At 57.5% G+C, this 23,405-nt stretch overlaps 1 protein-coding gene across 9 annotated transcripts; it reads left to right on the top strand.

The window, feature by feature from the left end:
• LOC119094614 (5'-3' exonuclease PLD3) lies at window positions 1-22,233 on the top strand. 9 transcript variants are annotated; one of them, XM_037217690.1, is made up of 13 exons: window positions 1-20; window positions 2,877-2,964; window positions 3,267-3,325; window positions 7,531-7,695; window positions 8,996-9,173; window positions 9,806-9,934; window positions 10,895-11,017; window positions 11,928-11,996; window positions 13,117-13,248; window positions 14,971-15,107; window positions 19,091-19,256; window positions 20,425-20,521; window positions 21,495-22,233. In XM_037217690.1, exons 2-13 carry the CDS (start codon window positions 2,905-2,907, stop codon window positions 21,659-21,661), a joined length of 1,482 nt encoding a protein of 493 aa, XP_037073585.1. In that variant the 5' UTR covers window positions 1-20; window positions 2,877-2,904; the 3' UTR covers window positions 21,662-22,233. The 9 variants fall into 9 exon arrangements, with proteins under 9 accessions (XP_037073585.1, XP_037073581.1, XP_037073586.1 ...); XM_037217686.1 differs by lacking the exon at window positions 1-20 and adding an exon at window positions 34-88; XM_037217691.1 differs by lacking the exon at window positions 1-20 and adding an exon at window positions 389-408.
• The last annotated feature ends 1,172 nt before the right edge of the window (window positions 22,234-23,405 follow it).

Below are 23,405 nucleotides of genomic sequence, written 5' to 3' on the forward strand. Positions count from 1 at the left end.
GAGTCTTGCAGATAACGCAGGTCAGAGCCCAGCGCAGAGCGGGGGCGGTCCGAGCAGTTTCAGGGCACCTGTACCATCCACCTCAGCGGTGAGTGGAGCTCAACTCGCGATCGTGTGGTGCAGACAGGTTGCCAGGTATGTCGAGCTTGATCTATGCATAGCACGCAGGAACGATATATCTGATTTTCATTCTAACGAGGGAGAGACGGGGAAGAGTATGAGAGGGTAGCGGAATGGACTGTACTCCGGGGCGGGGTCGCTGCCCGCCGCCAGCTAATCGCCCGGCATGCGTCGTGGAGGGCGTTATCAGTGCCTGGTGTCCAGGCACATGTCACAATTCCCTGAGACACCATCCGCGCTGGCCGCTTATCGACCTCGCGCCAGACACGTCTCGCAGCTGCAGATAAGGTGGTAACTGGGAGCGAAAATCTGGTTCCTGTGCGCGAGCAACAACTGCGGGCCGACGCGAGTGCTTGCATTGGGTGGTGGTGGTGGGATGCTGGTCATTTCTGAGCGCGGGTGGCACGAATTGTTTTGTCTTGTTTGCAGTGATCTGTTGAGTCCCAGCGACAAGACTGCGTAAGTGTGCGTACCCCCGAACATAAGGAACGTGGTACGTAGACAAAATTGACGTTATCGACATAACACATTTTGGAAATGGCTGTGGAACGAATTCAGCGCCTCGAGTGGCCCTCCACCCATTTCCAAAAAGTTACGCTTGGAAACGCTGTTTGTGACGGAAAGTGAAGCTATTTTGCTGCAGATGGCTGACAAGTCAAGTACCCTGAATACCCTGCAACTGGCTACCTCCTAGGCGTCTCATCAGGGGGGGGGGGGGGGGGGGGGGGCGGGGTGGGGTGGGGTTGTAGCGCCGAGCCGTTCCCCATTTGGCCCACGGCGGCACCCCTCCCCCGGCAACCAGTTGCAGCCCCTATATCCGTTCGGTCATCAGGTATGATCAGTGCCTATAACAATCTGCAATCCGATCAGTTGACTGGGCCATTAATTTTAGTCTCCGATTACTCGATAACCCAGTTTAAAATCAGTTCAAACTCTTACAAATATGCATCTAAACAATGCTTCATTCGCGTTCTGATATTAGCAATGATGCCGCACATGTTTTTTGTCCGTTCTGGAAATCAACAGCTGACGGTGTGGACGCACTCAGCGCAGGGGATTCAAAACACTGCTTTGTTTTCGGTGAGAGGGGTGACGGTGTGATTGGGGAATTCGGTAAGCTCATGTGGTGGGGTCTTGGGATATTGTGTGGGCACTGTCGGGACGTTTGGTGACAGGTATGTGTATGGGCTTGTCTCATGCCATTTGGAGGGCTGCTGTCAGTTTAATGGTCATAGACTTACTGTTTCCATTGGCTTTACTGCAATCTCTAGCTTTCTTCCACCTCATTTTGAACCTTGCTTGGTACCAACCAGTCAATTTGGTTCATGCTTGGGTGTTCAGAAAGGTGCAAAATGTTATGTTGATTCTTATCCTGTAAGCAGACTCATTGTGGTACTAGCTATCTTTTGTATGAATATATGTATATATATATATATATATATATATATATATATATATATATATATATATATATATATATATATATCTGTGTGTGTGTGTGTGTGTGTGTGCGTGTGCGTGTGCGTGTGCGTGTGCATGTGTGTGTGTATATACATATGTGCTCTTAAGCTTTAAAAGCTCTATTTCATAAATCCTTGCAAATTGGAAAATTTGATCTTCACCTCAGATTTTACAAGTGATATCAGTTCATACCCCTCAGCTGTTGCTCATTCTTGAATTAGTTCAATCCTCATCAGCCTGTCAGAAGCATAGTTGCCTCCACAGTTGACACTGATTCCATTTTGGTTTTTATGCATTTCCACTTTTGGATGGTTTAGATTTTCCAGTTGTATTATTCTAGTGCATGAGCATCACCAGAGGTTGATGCCTCTAGTCTGGCTAGTGGCATGGGGATCTAGCTGATGCTGAGAGAGATCTAAGCATGGTCTGCAACCAAGCTGCAGAAATGGTAGGATAGAGGCTGGTGAGCACATACAATCTCAGTGCTACCAGACTCGAGTGAACCCTGTCTGCCATTGGTGATGTCCCTGCCCTTCTTAAACCAATGTCAGAGACATGCTTGCCAGGTGCAATGAATCACTAACAACATCCAAGTTTGACATGTGGTGGAGTCAAAAGAACTTTCTTTAAATAACATTGGTAAGCCAGGTGATAATGCAGGCATTCAAGACTGCTAATGGATGACATGGGGGAGGATGAAAACTGATTATTTCAGGGCTAAAGTCTTCAAATAGTATGACCACTGATAGTGCTAGCTTCTCCATCCTCCAGTGGTCATGTTCTTAATCATTCTTCTTGCCAATATTAGGCTTCCACTTTCCATATAGGCCTTGAGCTATCACCTTACCCCAAGTAGCCAAACTAGGGGTATTTTTCTAAGTCCTAAATGTAAATAGTGCAGAAACCTAAGTGTTTGGGAATGAATTGTGCCATGCCATGCCATGTAACAGATGCCTTTTGTAACTGTTCCTCCTTCTGGTGGGATCCATTTTGGGATGTCAGTGTGCAATTTAAATGGTCTTGTGGTTACAGGACTCTGGTTATTTTACATTATGTAAGATAATATTTGTATTTTGTGGCAGATGCTGGTTGAATAGTTGAGTAAAATAAGCTACCCCCATGACATTTCACAGATGTAGTATTACAGGATGAGCATTGGGAAAGATATCACAGAGTTTGCAGTTGCTCACTACAAAGAAAGCTCCGCACTTAATAGCCAGCCATTTAAATGGAATAACCAGCATCATTGCCAGCTGCCCACCTGATCAACTAAACACACGGTATTCTTCTTCCAGTTTTATCTAAGAACAAGAAAGGGCAACAATGGGTGTCAGGACAGGGATGAGTGGAAGCTTGGCTGAAAAGCAGCCCTGGCCTTCCAGTGTAAGTTCCAGCATTTTTTTTCTCAAATTGTTTTGATATATGTGTTGATGTGAATGCTAGTGTGAATGAAAATTTGTGAATGTCAATGTCATTATGAAAGTGATGATTGTAAAAGTATGTGGATGTGACCTCGACGCTGTCCTCCACATCGCTGCCTGGTTGCTGGCAGCACAGCACCCCTTGCTTGGATTTCACCATTCACATCCCACATCGCCCTGTTGTGGCCATTGGCCAGAGCCCCCCACCAGTATATGTCGGCGCACGTTGTGACGAAGCCGTCGGGGTCTCGGCGCCGCCCTCAGGCCGCGTCCGAGCCGTTGACGGAAACGTACCGGACTACTGTGGACGCCCCCGACGCCAGGTAACGGCGCCGCCGCGTGCGTGCGTGCGTACGTGCGTGTAGAGGAAGACTTGTCAGCTTTCTTGTGGCTGCTGTTGGCATTGCTCGCTGTCGTTAGGCTGTGCAGAGACGTCGCTGCTGGGGCACATTCGTTTTGGGCGCGGATTGCCACTCCATGCGGATCAAACGTTTTAGCCCGTTGGAACCAACTAGCTGTGGGCTTGTCGATATCAGAGTCTCTTTGAGTCTGTGCTTCAACAACCTCACGTCCTGCACGGTGCACTGCTGACGTCAGTCTCAAATTCGAACGAAATGCAATACATGAGTAACATGCTTCACAATTGAATGAATTTTGAATGATTTGTTGAAACTGAGTTTTACAGTTAAGTGCTTACCATTCCATTTTGAGAGCCGGTTCGACGTTCCGTTTAGTGCTTGTGGGTTGTGAGTGTGGTATTGGTCACATATTGGTTGTGTCACGTTGTAGTCGAGAAATTACACCGAAAGCTAGTCAGCTGAAAATGGAGGGCACAGTTTTATAGTGTGTGAGTTACGCCTTCCCGCGCATATCAAGAAAGCCAGCTTTCTGCTCGCTTTGATATGATTTTGAGGGTGCCGATAGCGTCATGGCTACGTTGTGCGTCTGGAGCGGGACCGAGTGTGCGGGGTTAGATTCCAGCTACGCCTACGCTTCCCGTCAGGGTGAGAGGCGGGTGCCGCCATGTGACGTCAGCAGCTGAGTGCGCCGTGAAGACCCAGCGGCAACAACGTATTGCGGCCATGGCTTGTCACAGTATTTGGAGTCTGCTCACTCACTAGTCTATTTTGTTTCTGCCTTGCGTCGAACCTGATGGCGTGGTGAATAGCGCGTGCTACGTGTTTTCACGCTATCGCCTGTTTTATGGTAATCCATATTTCCTGTTCAAGTCAGGGTGCACAGTTATTTTTTAGATGAGTGATCGCACATACTGTACGGATCGTGCGACCAAAGCTAATGTATTTTTTTAGCGGATTGGGGTGTCTGGCTTTTTGGGTGTCTTCTGAAATAGGACTTCGATTCAACTTTGCCTAAATTGTAAATGTACCTGCGCAAATCACAAGTCGCCATTCGTATTTAAGTGAGCGGGCCTATCAAGACACTTTCTATAAAGATTCCAAGAGACAATCGTAACTTTAAAAAGTAACTCGTCTGCTCCAACAGCCGCAAGAACGGCAATCTTTCCACCCTGCGCTGTCTGTATGGAGTTGACCACTCCGCAACGGTATGACGTAAAGCGTTGACCTCATTTACTTGTCCAGATGGTGTGGTAGTGAGAGTGCCGGAAGCTACCACGGGACCCGCGAGAGAGGGGGGGGGGGGGGGAGGGGCAATGCACGGTGAAGTCCGGAATAATACTCGGCTACTAGGTTCGGGAGAGGACAAAAAAGCTTAGTGAGCATCGTGATCTCCACGACACTCCTGCAACTGATGCATGCGGCTCAATGCCTGGAATGGATCGCCTTAAGTGCCAACCAGGCGCATACGTGGACTTCTATTGATTTGTGACAAAAGCATGCGATTTTTGCTGTGCAGTGAAAGTCAATGATTTTTTTACGAAAGTGTACCGGTAAGATATTGTCAACACTCGCTGCTGGCCGACTTTGTGCGATCAACTCATCGTAAGTGTTTTTAAGACGTGTGTGTTGTGAATGTTGAAGCACGTGCGACGGTCTAAAAAATAATATGGCTGTGATTTCGGAAGCTCGCCCACTGTTAGGATTAAGTTATAAGGCAGTTTCACTCCCTGATTAGGTTATCCGTCAGACTTTATTGCTCGATATATTTCAGTGAGATTGCTTGCGCTAGTTCGATCCGAGGCAGACATAAATTAGTAGCTGGTGGCTGTTCATAAGGACGGGAAGCATGCCGACCCGGGGCCGCGGCGAACACCGGCCTCCGTGCCACACGCAGACGAGGAAGGGCGTGAAATGCATCTGCCAGATCTGCATGTGCGGCCGTCACTCGTGCCCGTACCACCAGGCCGAGTGGCAGATGACGCCGGCTGAGAAACAGTCGACCGAATACAAGGAGATGTTCTACCCGAAAGGTGACGGACGTCAGCCGTCGTGCAAGCCCCATAAGCCGATGGACGCGGTGAAGGAGCCGATGGAGGACCTGACGATCCAGAAGCAGGACTTCACTGGCCGGTGCGCGCGCCGGCCGGACTCGTTCAAGCCGGACCTGGAATACCTCGGCCCGTGCCAGCCGCTCGAGGCCGAGACCACGTACGTGGTAGACTTCCCCCGGCGCGAGGGTAGCAAGCGGAAGCCGATCAAGCCGCACGGCCGCATTACCGACCACCGCGCGCCGCTCTGCGACCGCACACAGAACCGCGTCTCGTTCCGGCCGTACAACGCGGCCGAGGCGGCCGACGCCAAGCCGCCGGCGTGTCGGCCTCGCCAGGGCCTGCACGGCGTGGAGCAGCCCATCAGCACGGACACGACCAACCGCACCGACTACTGCCGCAAGCCCATCTGCGTGGACCGCGTGCGCGCGCCGCACGATCTGCACGTGTCGGACCAGCCGCTGGACGACCGTACCATGTACCGGCACGACTACCCGGCCAAGGAGCCGCCGTGCAAGGAGACGGTGCGCCTGCCCGAGTGGCAGCCGCCGGCCGTGCCGATGGACGGCCAGACGATCCAGCGCTGCCACTTCACGCCGAAGCAGCCCGACTGGAACCCCAGCTACAAGCCGCACCGGCAGTACGAGCAGCCGTGCCAGCCGATGGAGGACCGCACCACGCAGAAGGAGTCGTTCCGCTGCTACCCGCCGCGTGAGAAGGAGGAGTACCCGTGGATGAAGCGGAAGCCGTACGACGGCCCGTGCGCGCCGATTGACGGCGACACGCTCTACCGCGAGAACTACGGACCGAAGGAGGGCCGCCGGCCACCGCCGGCCAAGCCGCCGGCCGGCCCCATTCAGGAGCGATGCCCGCTGCTCGACGCCACCACCTACCGCAAGGACTTCGTGCCGCGTGCGCGTGACGCGGCCGTCTCGTGCAAGCCGGACCGCGAGTACGCGCCGCCGGAGCGGCCCATCGACTCGGACACGACCTACAAGAACGACTACATGGGCTGCCCGGGCCGCCGGCCGGCGCCGTTCGTGCCGCTGGCAGGCGTGCCGTCCGACACGCCGATGGACCTGCGGACCACGCACAAGGCCACGTTCGTGCCGCTCCGCTGCCCGGCCGAGGGGCTCAGCTCGCGCCAGAACCCCTGCTACCAGTTCGTCGACTGCAAGGGCGAGCACGAGCTGTTCGAGAAGGCCAGCGACCCCATGTGCGACACGCTGCAGTCTGGCTTCCAGCCGCAGCTGGCGTAGGGCGGATGGTGTGTACGGCAGATGGCGTTGGTGGCGATTTACGGAAAATAGGTGGCGCTGCTGACGGAGTTTATGTGTGCGCGATTATTTTTGGAAATCCTTTTGTTTGTTGATTGGACTGAGAGGTTTTAAATTCAGTACGTGGCCGAATTCCTTGACCAAACAACGTCTATGTCGTCCGTCTGTCGCGCGTTGATAAAGTCTAGTCGTAGCCGTTGGCGTGTCCGATTAATAAGCATCAGCGCAATGCTGCAACAGCTAGCGCCTCTCGGTGCACGCAAATTGTATGGTCGCGAGTATTTCGGTGTATGGGGGGGAAAACGAAAGCAAATACAGCCTCTGTTATCAATTGCTGAAGTGCGCCGCGGTCTGTGGGAGTATCGAACATTTCAGTCGACATGTCTCCCATATCTGCCATACGTTTGGAGCGCTACTTTCATTCTGCCCAGTATCAGACCATAGCGGATAAAAATGGATCTGCGTGTTAACATAGAAATGTAAAAGTAGTTTATTAGCGTTTTTTTATTGGAATCATCTGTCGTATTTTTGTGTTGATCCTACTTTCCTTCGACACCGAAATTAGCGCGATTGACGATGTCCGTTGGACTCAGAGCGGTATATTTCGATGAGCCGTCGTGTCGCCCTCTTTCTTTCTGAGCGCGTCTCCGAGCTCCTGTCTCCACTGCCCCGCCGTCACTCCTTCAGCTGGCGGGCGGTGCCTAGCCTGTCTGGCGGATCTCACTCCTCCGCAGCCGCCCCCAGAGACCCCAGAGCCAGCGTGTCCGCGCTCCCTCGCCGCGGGCTCGATGGCCATGTGGACGGCGCCGCTTGTCTGACGGCGTCTGTCTGTGACCGCTGGCAGCGCGGCCTCCGCGGCCGGGGTCGGCTGGGACCGCCGCCAGGGGGGCGGCCGTCTCCGGCCCGCCTGCGTCTGGCTCACCCTGCTGGCCGGCCTGGCGCTGCTGGTGCTTCTGGTGCCCGGAGCCGAGGTGGCCCGCACCCGGAGCCGCGCCGTGGACTCTTGCAGGTCAGGGGACCGCCGCTGGTGGTCAGTGGACCGCCGCTGGTGGTCAGTGGACCGCCGCTGGTGGTCAGTGGACCGCCGCTGGTGGTCAGAGGGCCGCCGCTGGTGGTCAGAGGACCGCTGCTGGTGGTCAGAGGATCGCCGCTGGTAGTTCGTGAACCGCCGCTGGTGGTCAGTGAACCGCCGCTGGTGGTCAGTGGACCGCCGCTGGTGGCCACTGGACCGCTGCTGGTGGTCAGAGGACCGCCGCTGGTGGCCACTGGACCGCTGCTGGTGGTCAGAGGATCACTGCTGATGGTCAGAGGACCGCTGCTGATGGTCAGTAGAGTGAGACTGGTGGCCAGGACACTAAGGTAGCTGTGAAGAAACTAGGACAGTAGTCATTTATATGCAGTGAGCTTTAATGAATCAGCACGCGTACACAATGCCAATTGGTTCATGTTGGCAGGACCCAAGCGTCTGGTTTGTTACGGTGTTCCGCGCCGTTCCCCTTACGTGGTTCACGCTGTGCTTTTGTATGGGCCTGCTGACGCCCCCTTCCCCTCATCACACGTTCAGTGGACACGCTACTTCACTGAAGAAGGGGGGCACGATCGCGACATTTTTGTTTCGTGACGAACAGGGCTACCGCTGACAAACGCGTGCTCATGGCTGCGTTGCATCCGAGCGTGGCGTCATCTTTGCGACATGATCACCCCGGTCAAACACTGTGTAATCGCTGCATTAGGCGTGCCACGGCGACATGCTGACGATTACGGGTTACAGAAACGAACGATTGAAATGACGCAGGTGGGGTGTTGACTGTCGGGATTGCATTTTAACGCTGCATTAGGGTGTCGCTGCCTTTTATATACGCTGTGATGTAGACCTGCCTTACCGGCAAGTTAGTAACAAAGTGGCTTTAAATGGCTGTTGCACCTAAAGTGTAGTGTTGGTGTTATTGCACTACATGTAGTGCTATTTATGCCGTCCCACGTCCCACATCTACCGCGTTATATCTATCACACTTCACACCTTTCGCGAGCCACATCCCCCTCGCGCGGCACGTCTATCACCCGTTGTATCTCTCACACGCCACATTTCTCAAGCATCACACTCATCACACGTGGCAGGTGTGGCGTGCGACGTAAAAACGTCTTGTCTCGGATGCGTACACCCATCTCGCGTCCGGCCTACGGTCCGTCACACCTCGTCGCCATCGGTGCGCCTCCTCACGCGCGATGGCGCCGCCTGCTCGCGCCTGACGCCTCACGTTGCACGCCCCCCCGAAGCGTGACCGGCCGCCCTGCCTCCTCCGCCGCAGCATCAGCCTGGTGGAGAGCATTCCGATCGGCCTAACATACAACTCGAGCGTGAGCCACATGTCGACGTTCGACGCATGGCAGCGGCTGCTGCGGCTGGCCACCGGCTCCGTCTCCATCGCCTCCTACTACTGGACGCTTCTGGGCAGGGATGTCGTGCCGGACCCGTCGGCCGCCCAGGTGCGAGGATGTGCCGCCGCCGCCGCCGCCGCCGCCGCCGCGCAGAGCGGCGCCGGGAGGAGGGGCGCGGCGAAGGCGGTGTCTGGCGGTGAAGCGGACGCGCAGGCGGTTGGCTCAAGTCGTGCTGGGGTGGGGGGGGGGGGGGGGGATCGAGACCGGGCTTCGTTTTGCGAATCACATGGCCACCGTCGCCCACTGTCGCTCACTTCCAAATTCCGCCTGTTGTTACTCCATGCTGAATGTTTGCTCTAAGGCGAGTGATCTGACAGTGATGGTCTCATGCTCATCGCTTTTAGAAAATTACCGGCTCATTGCTGACGCACTTGCTAAAAGCCGCCGAATGGCGTGGTCTAAAAGCGCACCACATCACGGTATTGCTCAAGGTGCCGCAGCTCCGTTCGAATGCCCTTCTCTCAGGCCTGGGCTTGACATTCGGCCGGAAGTTTGCGCAAGAAGCACGAGCCTGTGGCAGGTCATTGCGTCCTAGGTGTCTCTTCCTCCCGTCTCTGGCATTCCTAGGGGGCCATTTCTCCCGCGACGAGCCGGCTACAGTGATCGCCGACCGGTATTGCCCTGCCGCCGACACTGAGCGCGACCCCGCTGACACGTGCGGGACGCCTGTGACGTCACAGGGCGAGGAGATCTACCGCCAGCTGACGCAGACCGGACTGCGGAGCGACGTCACGCTGAAGATCGCGCAGAACACCCCCGACGGCAAGAGTAACGACACGCAGCACCTGGCGGACATCGGGGCTGCCGAGGTGGGGCGGCCCGGGGCCGTGTGGGGCCCGCCGGCGGGGCCCGTCGGCGAGACCTCTCAGGGCGCGCGGCTTCGGGGCGGGCCGTGTGTTGACACGCGCTGGAATTGCAGACGTTCCGCCGCTGACACGGGCGGAAGCCGTGTTTACGTCTTGAATTAGTCGCTCCAATGCGCTGCTAAGCCCTCCCATAATGGAAGCGAATGCAGCTGATAAGCCCACCGGCGGGGCCGTCTGATCCGTCGCGCTGGGCTGTCGGTGCGCTTCTCACGATCTGGTGTATTCCGGAGCGTGCCAGACCAGGCCGCAGGCAGTCTCCGACTGTGGACATTCCGGAGCGTGCCAGACCAGGCCGCGGGCAGTCTCCGACCGTGGGCATTTCGGAGCGTGCCAGACCAGGTCGCGGGCACTCTCCGACTGCGGACATTCCGGAGAGTGCCAGACCAGGTCGCGGGCACTCTCCGACTGTGGACATTCTGGAGCGTGCCAGACCAGGCCGCGGGCACTCTCCGACTGTGGATATTCTGAAGCGTGCCAGACCAGGCCGCGGGCAGTCTCCGACTGTGGACATTCCGGAGCGTGCCAGACCAGGCCGCGGGCAGTCTCCGACTGTGGACATTCCGGAGCGTGCCAGACCAGACTGTAGGCAGTCTCCGACCGTGGATATTCCGGAGCGTGCCAGACCAGGCCGCGGGCAGTCTCCGAACGTGGACATTCTAGAGCGTGCCAGACCAGACTGCAGGCAGTCTGCGACCGTGGACGAACCGAGCGCGACGTAAGACGCATCGATTAATGTCCGTCTCGCCGTCCGCCGCGCTCGTACACGCCGTGCATCAGCGGGCAGACCTGCTCGCTGCCCGCTGCCCGGTTCGGCAGGGAGAGAGAGAGGGAAGGAGCGCCGGTGGTGTCGTCGCCGCCTCCCTCGGGCGCGGCGGGACTCTGACAGGTCGCGGGCACCTCCAGGTACGCTCGCTGGACTTCCCGCGGCTGGTGGGCGCCGGGATCCTGCACACCAAGATGTGGCTGGTGGACGCGCGGCACTTCTACGTGGGCAGCGCCAACCTCGACTACCGCTCCCTGACGCAGGTGATGTGACGGCCGGCGCCGAGTGCGACTCCCCGACCCGGGCGAGGTAGGGACCTCCTCGGGCGTCGTCACAAATCGGCGCTCAGTGCTAACCTGTGGCTTGTCGCACAGGCTACGTGCATTGGCCAGACGTCTTGTAGATCGAAGAGGACTTTGGTTGCTCGTTGATTGATCGCTCCCAAGCGCTGAAGGCGTTGCTTGCGCACTGTGATCACTGAGACGTTGTCGTCTTTCCCAACGCCTTGTTACGCGTTTGAGCTCTATATTGGAATCACTGATATCCGTTGCAGCAGCTGTGCTATTGAGTAAGTTTCCAGATGCCAGACAGGTCATATGTTAACGCCACAATGGCCAGTTCCAGAACCGTTGCTTACGCAACTGATTCAGTGAACTGAACGCCGTCCCCGGCAATCAGTTTCTCTACGAAGGCTGTGTGGGCCCCTGATGTCGGCTGTTTTTCCTTGCCACGTCTGCGTCACCACCGTGTCCGGCTGCTTGTCTACTGCACATTTTAGTTGCGGGTGTATCGCCTGGTTGGAGTGTATTCAGCGCGCTCTGTGTGTAGTTAGGCGAGGGCGAGCCGCCCTGGTGGCACAGCGCACGCGTCTGGCAGGTGACCTGATCACCGTCGCGACGATCACGCCCGTCTCCAGCCGTCGTGACCGCCGTCGTGACCGTCGTCCCCCAGCTGGCCGGGCGGCGTCGCGTTCCTTCGGGTCGGGACCGGTGATGTCTGGTCGTCGGGTCGGGACCGGTGATGTCTGGCCATCGGTCGGGACCGGTGATGTCTGGCCGTCGGGCGGGACCGGTGATGTCTGGCCATCGGTCGGGACCGCGCTGGCCGCCTGATAACATCGCCCGCCGGCCGCCTGCCGGCGCCGCTCACGCGCGCCTCGTGTCCTGCCGTCAGGTGAAGGAGCTGGGAGCCCTGGTGCAGGACTGCAAGCCGCTGGCCGCCGACATGGACAAGATCTTCCAGGTGGGCACTGAGGGACGGGACTGAACCGTCGCAGGCGATACTTTCGGAAGGCTGTGGTGCCCCTGCGGCTAGGTTCACGAAGCGAGGGTCTGGCAGTGTTCGGTCTGGAATGTCGTGTCTGTTCGGTAATATTGGAATTGTTGTCACGATACATAGCGAAATGAACTGTATTTTACCCCTGATTCGACTTCGTTGAGCGCAGTTGCCTCGTGTGGCCAGACGAACAGCCGGCTCATTGACGTACCATTGTACGTTCTTAGTATTGGGGGTATCTGCGCATGAGCCTCACATCAGTGATCATCCGCCTGGCACACTTGTGAAAGACAAACTCCCCATCTCCAATGCATTGATCAAACAAATGTGAATGGGTTCTCAAAGATGCCTGACCCCATAAGCCTACGGTCTAACTGGCGAGGCTATAGACCTAGAGAGCTTGAAACAAGTACAGAATATTCAACTCGAGGGACCCGGTTCGGTCCTCCCGATCAGCACCAATTAAAGGAGCTAGTCAAGTTAGGTATGGCTTGTGAAGATAACGAAGATAGGCATTAGTTATTTTTGTGACCACCGATGACAGCTGCATGCAGTTTTAGCAACAACGGGCGTGATGCGTGATAAGTTTGCTCCATATGTGTCGAGAAGTCTCCCCACAAGTTCAGTTTCCTTGCAATATTCCGATAAGAGCGAACAAAAGCCTTCCCATCCCATCCGCACGGCAAATGCAAAGTCCCCTAATTACAGAAGAGCCCGCAGCACTTGTTGGAGACGGGGTTCAGATGTCGATGTCACGGGGTCGCGGCGACAGACAACCAGCGCCGTTTGATGGAGGGCAGAACAGACCGTCGTCATGCTGGCCTGAGTGGGCTGCGGTTTGCGGGGGTCGCGTGCATGCGAGTGCAGGCCGTGCTCCGCCCGCTTGTGGACGCTCTCAACGTTGGTCTCGGCAAGCAAAGCACGTGACACCGCGGAACCGACGGCGCGGTGTCGGCGAGTGCATCTGCTGCACACGAGTCACTGCGGCCAGCGGTGCAGTCGGCGACCGCACCGCTGGCCGATCCGTCGCTCCGCGGTCGGCCGACGGAGGAGCGACCGATGCCACATGTTTGGAAACCCCCGCCAGGTGTACTGGCTGGTGGGCGGCGACACGGGCCGCATTCCGGACGTGTGGCCCGACCAGTACCACACCGACATCAACAAGGACAACCCGCTGCCGGTGTCGCTGCCGGACGAGACGGCCTACGTCTACCTGTCGGTGAGGACGGCCTGCGCATCCCGGCGCCCAGGGTAGAGCTCGCCACGCGGCGTGGGCGGTCCGGAGCTTCGTGTGCAGCCGCGGAGCCGGCACGGAACGTCGATCCGGCTGCTGTTTTCTGTGTTGGCAGGCCGCTGGTCCGGGTGATCATCGCATGGCCATGTAGCGTTGCGCGTACATGATCAAGGTCGTGTGTGTCGGATTAAACGCTGCTTTCGGGGGTGGCTCTCGCGTACTGGGAGGATCTGTGAGGGATAAGAGGATCTGTGAGGGGCTCGCCCCCGTCCTCAGACCACCGGAACCTCGGTATCTCTGTGATGCTTACGGGTGTCGACGGGCTCTCCCGATCTGTTCTACCATTTGATCATTGAAACAATGGAGAATGGTGCAAGGGTCGTCAGCACAAACTGGGGCGGAGGGGGGGGGGGGGGGGAGACGTTACCGTCAACGGATAAGTCACATCACATCGTAGGTAGTATAACTCTAGTTTACCGATCCTCTGGAGGGTGATGGGGAATTTTGATAGGATTATTACAAACATGTTGACGATACAAATATTAAAGAAGCTCATCTGCAGACCTTTTCGCAGCGCATTCCTTAAGGGAACAAGTGTAGGTTTTCAGCATTGACAGTTTGCAATGGCGAACATTTCGGCAAAACGAGTGATTCATGAAACAAAAACCATATATATATATATATATATATATATATATATATATATATATATATATATATATATATATATATATATATATGTATATATATGTATATATATATGTATATATATATGCATGTATATATATATATATACATATATAATTGATAATGAAAAGAGTTCAGACATAAATAAAAGAGTTCAGACAAGCGACCTATTTCCGTGTGTGTTCCTTTACTCCGCTTCTCAAGTTCTGGGTATCATTTTGTGGGGCATGTTGCATCGCGTAACGACCACTTCAAATTCGGCCTTCTGGCCCTACTGTACATTACGTATTTCACTGTGGATCTGGGCTTACTAAAGGGCATTCCATTTCTTGAACAAACGGCCGCGAGCTATGGTTTTCGAGGCCAGTATTGATTACATTGGCCGAAGAAGTTTTGAACATTTGGGTAAAGCAAATGTTTAGAGAGTCAGCTAGCCTCGGGGTTCTACCTCAGACTGCGCACTTGCAACGGCTGGAAAATCTGAGGGTCGTTCAGTTTTCAAATCAATGGAGGCAAGCGCGACAGCCTTTTACGCAAGTTGTGCGTTGTGGTCGATAGATAAATAAATGAAACAAATAAATGAATGAAAAGTAAATACGAATAGATAAATTTCTTCGTTTTGGTTTTGGTGGTCCGATCCGTTGTGATCCTAACGGCCGCACTCGTCGCCCATTTCTTGCCTTCACTCATTTGATTTTCATTTTGACGGCGCTAGGGGCGCTGTGTCGGTCCCAGTCCCCGCCTTTACTGACGTCTGATGCCAGCGGTCCCGTCCGGAGGTGCCCAGAAGTCCGCCGCTTCTGTTTCGCACGCGTGACCCTGTGTAGCAGCTGGTGCCGCGGCTCACAGTGCCCGCTGCGTGACCCGTGACCCGCCGTGACCGAGAGCTCGCCGCCGGCGCTCTGCCCGCCGGCCGCACCTCTGACGTGACCCGTGACCCGCCGTGCCCCAGAGCTCGCCATCGGCGCTCTGCCCGCCGAGCCGCACCTCGGACGTGACCCTTGACCCGCCGTGCCTCAGAGCTCGCCGCCGGCGCTCTGCCCGCCGGGCCGCACCTCGGACGGCGACGCCATCGTGCACACTATCGACGCGGCGCGCAAGTTCGTCCACATCGCCGTCATGGACTACTACCCGATGCTCATCTACGGCCGCTTCACGTGAGTGTGCCGGCCCGAGAGGTCCCGGGGGGCTCGGGACGGGAGGCCTGGGTTCGAATGCTTCCAGCGGAAGCAGCTCAAGACTGACGAGCTTAGCGGATTTGAGATCCGTCTCGTGGCAGAGACGGGTCCCTTTGTGTGCGTTACCTCTGAAAGAGGGATCGATTAGTGTGGATGCATGGGGTCTCATAATACGATGGAAGTTGAACGCTGTGTGTCAGCCGTTCTCTGAACGGAAACGGCTTCTGATAACGTCACGTTCGGTAATGCGGTAACTGAGACACAAGAGCTCGAAGGGACGTTCTCTTCGTTCCTTGTTTTGCTTAGTTTGTTTTCCCCAAGCGTTTGGAAGGATCACCGCCAAAGCACGAGCATATGAAGGGATAAAACGAACTCGGCATGTTATTCAACTCGATTCCAGCTTAGACGTCGTGACCGCGAGTTGCGTAACGTCGCTGAGGACCAGCCGAAAAGATTTGTTTTGTTTTGTTTTGAGAAAAAAGTTTTGAAAAGATTTGTTCGATATTTTTGTGTTTCGGAATCGCTGCACCGTAGGTTTCGATGGACAGTGCGTGATCATGTCAATCAAGCGCGCCGCCTGACTGATAATGCTTCGCCAGCTCTTGGTTGCGGCGGACTTCAGCGTCAATGTGCAGCGTTCTGGTGGAGGCTCGCGTGCCGTGAGTCCGCTGCCGGACCAACAACGCCGCTCCCATGCCGTCTGGCGGGCACACAGAACCTTTGGCCCGGGGCTGTCCGGCGGCCGGGGCGCCGCCGGACACGGGCTGCGGCCGCCGGCGGGCTGGTGGTCAGCCCGGGTCAGAGAGGGTCCTCACGGGCGTACCGGGCTGCGGCCGCCGGCGGGCTGGCGGTCAGCCGGTTCAGAGAGCTGTCCCCGCGGGTGCACCGGGCTGCAGGCCGGCTTCAACGCCTTGAAGCGGCGCGGCCGCGGGGTTCCGGGGTCGTGGGAGGTCCGGGCTCCGGGAAACAGAACGGCCACGGACGGTTGGATCCTGCGGCTTCGCCGTCGGATAAAGCGGAACTATAGCGATAGCTATAGCGCTCCCCGGAACGGCGCTTCCCCACTCCTGCTGGCGTCTGTTCGGCCGCGGCGGCCTCGCCCCGGCGGTCGGCGAGTCTCCCCGAGGCCCTCGGTCGTGTCTGTCGCTTGGGCGCCGCGGCCCGACGTGGCAGTCGGCCCGCTGGGGCCCAGTGTCACGTCGAGCAGGAGGGGCTTAACTGGCCAACTGTTGAATGTTGCGCTCAGACTGACCGCCCCCGAGCGTGCTGGGGTACGCTCGGGGGCGGCCAGTCCGCCAGTCCGTCCAGTCGCTGTAGTCACTGGGGCACGCTCGAGGGCGGTCAGTCCGCCAGTCCGTCCAGTCGCTGTGGTCACTGGGGCACGCTCGGGGGCGGTCAGTCCGCCAGTCCGTCCAGTCGCTGTGGTCACTGGGGCACGCTCGGGGGCGGCCAGTCCGCCAGTCCGTCCAGTCGCTGTGGTCACTGGGGCACGCTCGAGGGCGGTCAGTTTGCCAGTCCGTCCAGTCGCTGTGGTCACTGGGGCACGCTCGGGGGCGGTCAGTCCGCCAGTCGGTCCAGTCGCTGTAGTCGCTGAGGCACGCTCGGGTGCGGTCAGTCTGCCAGTCCGTCCAGTCGCTGTAGTCACTGGGGCACGCTCGGGGGCGGTCAGTCCGCCAGTCCGTCCAGTCGCTGTGGTCACTGGGGCACGCTCGAGGGCGGTCAGTCCGCCAGTCCGTCCAGTCGCTGTGGTCACTGGGGCACGCTCGGGGGCGGTCAGTCCGCCAGTCCGTCCAGTCGCTGTGGTCACTGGGGCACGCTCGGGGGCGGTCAGTCCGCCAGTCCGTCCAGTCGCTGTGGTCACTGGGGCACGCTCGAGGGCGGTCAGTTTGCCAGTCCGTCCAGTCGCTGTGGTCACTGGGGCACGCTCGGGGGCGGTCAGTCCGCCAGTCGGTCCAGTCGCTGTAGTCGCTGAGGCACGCTCGGGTGCGGTCAGTCTGCCAGTCCGTCCAGTCGCTGTAGTCACTGGGGCACGCTCGGGGGCGGTCAGTCCGCCAGCCCGTCCAGTCGCTGTGGTCACTGGGGCACGCTCGAGGGCGGTCAGTCCGCCAGCCCGTCCAGTCGCTGTGGTCACTGGGGCACGCTCGGGGGCGGTCAGTCCGCCAGCCCGTCCAGTCGCTGTGGTCACTGGGGCACGCTCGAGGGCGGTCAGTTTGCCAGTCCGTCCAGTCGCTGTAGTCACTGGGGCACGCTCGAGGGCGGTCAGTCCGCCAGCCCGTCCAGTCGCTGTGGTCACTGGGGCACGCTCGGGGGCGGTCAGTCCGCCAGCCCGTCCAGTCGCTGTGGTCACTGGGGCACGCTCGAGGGCGGTCAGTTTGCCAGTCCGTCCAGTCGCTGTGGTCACTGGGGCACGCTCGGGGGCGGTCAGTCCGCCAGTCCGTCGAGTCGCTGTGGTCACTGGGGCACGCTCGGGGGCGGTCAGTCCGCCAGTCCGTCCAGTCGCTGTGGTCACTGGGGCACGCTCGAGGGCGGTCAGTCCGCCAGTCCGTCGAGTCGCTGTGGTCACTGGGGCACGCTCGGGGGCGGTCAGTCCGCCAGTCCGTCCAGTCGCTGTAGTCACTGGGGCACGCTCGAGGGCGGTCAGTCTGCCAGTCCGTCCAGTCGCTGTGGTCACTGGGGCACGCTCGGGGGCGGTCAGTCCGCCAGTCCGTCCAGTCGCTGTAGTCACTGGGGCACGCTCGGGGGCGGTCAGTCCGCCAGTCCGTCCAGTCGCTGTAGTCACTGGGGCACGCTCGGGGGCGGTCAGTCTGCCAGTCCGTCCAGTCGCTGTAGTCACTGGGGCACGCTCGGGGGCGGTCAGTCTGCCAGTCCGTCCAGTCGCTGTAGTCACTGGGGCACGCTCGGGGGCGGTCAGTCTGCCAGTCCGTCCAGTCGCTGTGGTCACTGGGGCACGCTCGGGGGCGGTCAGTCCGCCAGTCCGTCCAGTCGCTGTGGTCAGTCCGCTGCTGTGCGGCCAGTCCGCTGCTCCGTCCAGTCGTGTCAGTCCGACACGTGCATATACCCTTCGCGTTCGTCAGTCAGTGTACGGGCTGCTGCGTCCGGTGGATCCCCGCTGTGAGCCCGGATTTCTGCCACGTGCCTATACGGATATACACGTGCAGACATACGTACAGACAGACTGTTTCTGTTTGGGGCCTTTGGCCATTTTTCGTATAATTTTATTGTTCACCATTTGTGTGTGCCTTTTGTACGCACCTGTATGACTTGAAACCGTAATAGCCACCAGACGGATGACTTCCAATATTTTGGCACTGGTGCTGATACTAATACAGACTTTGTTGGGGAAATCCGTAAATGGCTCGTGGCTCTGGCGACCTCTCGTGGAAAAACACGAGAACGACGTAAAAAGCGCGTCGTCATAGTCACGGAATATAACCGTCCGCAGTCACTGCAGCGTACGGGTCGTTAATGAAATCCAGCACGCCCGGCTGTTGCGTGATGACTGTAACTGATGTTGAGTGCCTGCGCCCTAGGCATTGATACATCGTCGGTTATTTCGGTAGTTGAGTGTTCGTGCCATGCGCCCTCTTGTCATGTTTCGTCTCCCGCCGTTCGGCGCGTCTGTCCGGCATGTTCGGGCTCCCGTACGGTGCGTTCGTTCGCCATGTCGCCATCCTGTGTTTCTGTGTCGTGCCGTCCACCTGCCCATCCACCTACCTTGCGCCGGCCTCCGCGCCGTTCCCCGCTCGCAAGGCTCACACCACTCTCTCAGTCCCTCGCCCGCTCGTCACCTTCCCAGGACTGTGCCTCAGTCACCCGTGTTTGCCCCGACAGACCTGACTTCACATCCGGGCAGGGGCTCTCCGTCGCTCGTCTGTCCAGCCGGCCTCTGCCGCGCGCCCTTCCCTCAGCCCTCGTCGGCTTCTCCCGCGCGCCGCTGCCCCACCGTCGCTCTCGGCCGCCAGGTTCTGGCCGGTGATTGACGACGCCTTGCGCCGGGCGGCCGTGGACCGCGGCGTCGAGGTGCTGCTGCTGGCCAGCCACTGGAACCACACGCACGCTGACATGTACCACGGTCTGCGCTCGCTGCAGGCGCTCAACGGCACGCGCAAACACATCCGCATCGAAGTGGTGAGGCGCGGGGAAGGGAGCGTGCACGGCCAGGTCTGGGTTCGAGTCCCGGCCGTGGCTGCTGCAGCTGGTGGGTCCCGTGAGCTTATGCACGGTGGTGGGCGCCGGACACCCGCTAAAACGGAACAGCGGTTTGGCGGTCGCGGATTGCCCCGGCACCGCGGATTGCGGTGCCGGGGTTATGGAGCGTGATGGAGGAAAACAATGAATGTTATCATGTGTTCCCATGTGGCGGTTTATTGCTGCGGGGGTGTGGAGAACGTGTCCGCTGTTCCACTGAGGCTTGTTTGTTATTTGTTGTTGGAAATCTCGACGGAGATGGTGACCCCGATCAATCGGACCAACAAACCAGACGCGCCACATATGTACCTTTGTGTAGTGTGGGTGTGGGTGTGTCTGTGGGTGGGTGTGACTGGTTTATGGTTGCAGCCTAACAGGGAGTACGTGCGGAACTGGAGGACTTTGGCTCTTCGAGGATGTGTCTTGGATTGCCAAATTCACCTACGCGGCTCCTTACTGCACCTTCGACCGCGCGTCAGGCGTTTGGGTGGAAATCCGCGTTGTTATTGCGGTGATAGTCTCAGATATTGTGCCGGTCCAATGGCCGGTTTTATTGTCTGTTGGGTGCCGCCACTGGAGTTGAATGTCAAGACCTGCTTGTGAAATGTCTCGCATCGTTCCTCGTTTTCGGCTTTCGAACCTCCTTACCTGTTAACACATTGGGTCGACAAAAATCGTCATCGAGTTAAATGCGTGGAACGTCCCGGCGTTCTCTCTATTAATGTGATAGTTTTTGTTGCCAGAAGTGTTGGTTTTTGCTCTAACAGTTTTGCGCCGTTTCTGTCTCAGCGTGGGTCCTGCGGGCGTCTAGTCCGCGGTAGTATTTTTCTTCACTGTGGCAGCGCTTTTTCCCACGTGGCAGCGCAGTCGCAAAAGGAGCATTCTTGCAATTGCTGACGAGTTCTTTGCTAACATGTCTGTTTTGAAACGAAAAAAATGTTCTACTTGTTTGAAAAGTGTCATTACAGCACTTGTTAATAGCCCTGCCTGCCTAACGGCAAGCTGGGCGCCTTTCGCAATGTAAATCTTCATTACGACATTACCACTTGGCAGCTAGCCGATAAACCGTTCGCCCACGTCTTGCGTAACTATGTGCTCGACGTTCCAGCGGATGTTCGAAGTTCCGCCGTCGTCCGGACAGCAGATACCGTACAGCCGAGTCAACCACAACAAGTACATGGTCACAGACCAGGTGGCCTACATAGGTGGGTGGGCATGACCTGCGCGCACAGGCGAGGCTGCGGTGGAACTGGGTGCGTGGGAACCACGCGGCAGTTTGCGGCCTGAGTGGCCCTGCCGGTCCGGCAGTCCCCTTTCTAGAAATTAATATCTGCAGACACCGATTGCGGCGTGGTGAAGCTTCCGAGAAAAAGAAGGGCGGAGTTCCGAGAGTTGCGCTGTGTAAATTGTCAGACATTTCCGTACGAGCTGTTCCATAAGGCTTGCTACATCTGTAACGCTGTAATCCGAACGAGATATGGACTTTTCGTCCGCGCAACACTGGCAGCTGGCTCAACAATTCGCCAGTTGCAGAAAAGCCGCATGACAGGTCGAAACCGGGCTGGATTTGACGAGCTGACGTGCCATGGGGACGAGGCCACCACCGTCTGGCAGAGGGGAGGGGAGGGCGGGCAGTGTTACTGGCGAAAGCCGGAGTCGATGTGTGTCACTCACAGATTGGCCCGTTTTGGGGTGTTTTGAAAAATCTGTGTCGGACATTACAACCGGAAAGATAAGGACTCGAAACGAACTGATCAGTGTAGACGAGTGAACGGTCCACAAACCATAGAGGTGTTCCGGTATTGTCGGACCTATATGCGCGCCAGTTGTCGACAGAAGACAGTCGACGACAAAATCGTTTTCTGAAACCAGTCTCGGATATTTCGTGCTCTGATGTAACCCGACAGATTTGGTCCAGAGCATCTATACAGGCGTGGAGTTCGTTACGCTGTGACACATCCATGGAAAATATTTGTTTTCGTGGTGCTAATTCTGTTGCAGTCTCCAAAACCGCAAATCAGTAGAATTAAGCTCGCCAGGGCTGACAGGAATGGCCGAGGCCAGGTCATCAGCCAACCACTTCCAAGCGACTTGAGTGTGAAATAATCGTGTGAAATCTGCGAGAGACCCCCGCCCTCCGGCTACGTGCTCGTGCCTGACACCGGTACCGCCCCGCAGGCACGTCCAACTGGTCGGGCGACTACTTCGTCAACACGGGCGGCATCGGACTGGTGGTGAACTCGTCCAGTCCGGCGTCGGCCGGCGCGCTGCGCTCGCAGCTGGAGGCCGTGTTTCAGCGCGACTGGCAGTCGGACCACTCGCGCCCGCTGGCCGACTTCGACTGAGACGCGGCGCGGGTCGCCAGGTCGCCGCGCCCGAGCCGCGAGCGACCTGGTGACCCGGCGTCCGAGCGTGGCTGGCCCGTCGGAGTGCCGGCCGGCTGCGACGCGCCGTTCTCTCGGCAAGGCGGAGCGGACGTGGCCGGCCGGCTTCCGGCGAGTGTGCGGAGCGCTGACCCGACCTAAGGGATCTCAAGAGATTGGAGGCGGCCGGCTGCTGCGAGGTCCTGCAAAATCCTACAGAATCGGCGGCTGTCGATGGGGCTGTGTCGTGTCTCTGTTCCGGGGCCGCGGAACAGAATGCTGCTTGCTGGTGTGTGTGGCGGAGTGTCGTTGTCTTGATTGTTCAGGACGATGATTGTGAGGCCAAAGTTCGTATTTTACCTTCTGCACCTGTATGCTTCGTGGCTGGTCTATATAGCGTTTTGATTTGATCGTCCCGACTCTCGGAACGGCGGCGGACATCGAATCGTGATTAACATCCGTGTGCATGTATCCATCTCTAGGATTCCATTTGTGATGTCGTGCCTGCGGGCTATGGGCGTCTCCGGTATGCAACCTGGACCCAATAAAACCGACGCGCTGGTGCTCTGACCACTCTGCGATTGGACGGCACCTGGTATGTCGCAGGGAGCCGACGGCAAGTTGGAAACTGAATGCCGAGCAAACGCGGCGCCGACGTCCCGCGGCAGCGGACAGTCGGCTGGGGGGAGTGGGGAGGGCGGGTAGGAGGAGCCCGAGACGCCACAGCCGTGTCCAGGTCAGGGTGGGCGGCTGGGCGGGTCGTCTGCCCGGCCTGGACCGCTATTCGTTCTCAGATTGGTGAGCCTGTGGCGTCCCATCGTCAGACGACGCGTGTCGTCACCGGGCAGGGTCATCAGTTGCTGTTTTGGCGTGGACGCGGCCATTTCATGAGGCTGGCGTACATCGTGATAGTTGATATCTTCCGAATAAGGTTAGGATGCATTTGAAACTGACGCGCTACAACAGACTGTCACTAAATCAGCATCGAACTCAGAAAAACACGACTGCTCCCAAACAGTAAATGATTCGTCTGCCAGTTTACGTCATAATGGAACACAGCACAAATTTCAGAAGAAAAAAATGACTTTAAACGGGCCTTTCAGAAAAAGCTGACAGTTCCATAGTGCCCGTCTCGCCAGCGCTGACGAATATAAGCCCCCGCCTCCTCCCGCTCATCCCGCCGTGACGCAGATGACCTGTCGGGGATTCGGGCAGGTTGTCGTCGGGCGATGGGCTCGAATAGCGTGCTCGATCCACTACGAGGCTCCCTGGGGGCTGAGTAACTAATCTAGCGAGGGGAGACGCGGAACGGCTTCACTCGACAGCTGGTTCATCAGTGGATTCTCTGCCCGAGCGGCGACCTGTAAACAAGTCACGGAAAAGTTGAAACGGGAAGGTTGTGTGATTCGTGTGTGCGTTTCGTTTTACGTCTCATACGAACCGCACAGGCCCGTTAAGCCCATGGGCTGAACGGTGTGCTGAACATAGCTGTCGACCAAGCGTGTTCCTTTGCGGCCACCGTTGCGTTTGCTACGATGGTTGCTTTTCATTACGGTTGGGATCTGTCGTGTTGCATTTCTGGGAGGTGATGTATAATGAGTGGCAGTCGGCCGCATCGAAATCGAAGGCGCCCAATGTGACGATCCCACCCACGTCCTGTCAGCCACCCGACAGCCCTATGTTCTGCCCCGAAGCGTTTCACCACTCAACTCAGTGAGTGGATGAG

This window comes from Pollicipes pollicipes, unplaced genomic scaffold (genome assembly GCF_011947565.3).
Source record: "Pollicipes pollicipes isolate AB1234 unplaced genomic scaffold, Ppol_2.1 Scaffold_4002;HRSCAF=4701_pilon_pilon_pilon, whole genome shotgun sequence".
NCBI classification, from domain to species: domain Eukaryota; kingdom Metazoa; phylum Arthropoda; class Thecostraca; order Pollicipedomorpha; family Pollicipedidae; genus Pollicipes; species Pollicipes pollicipes.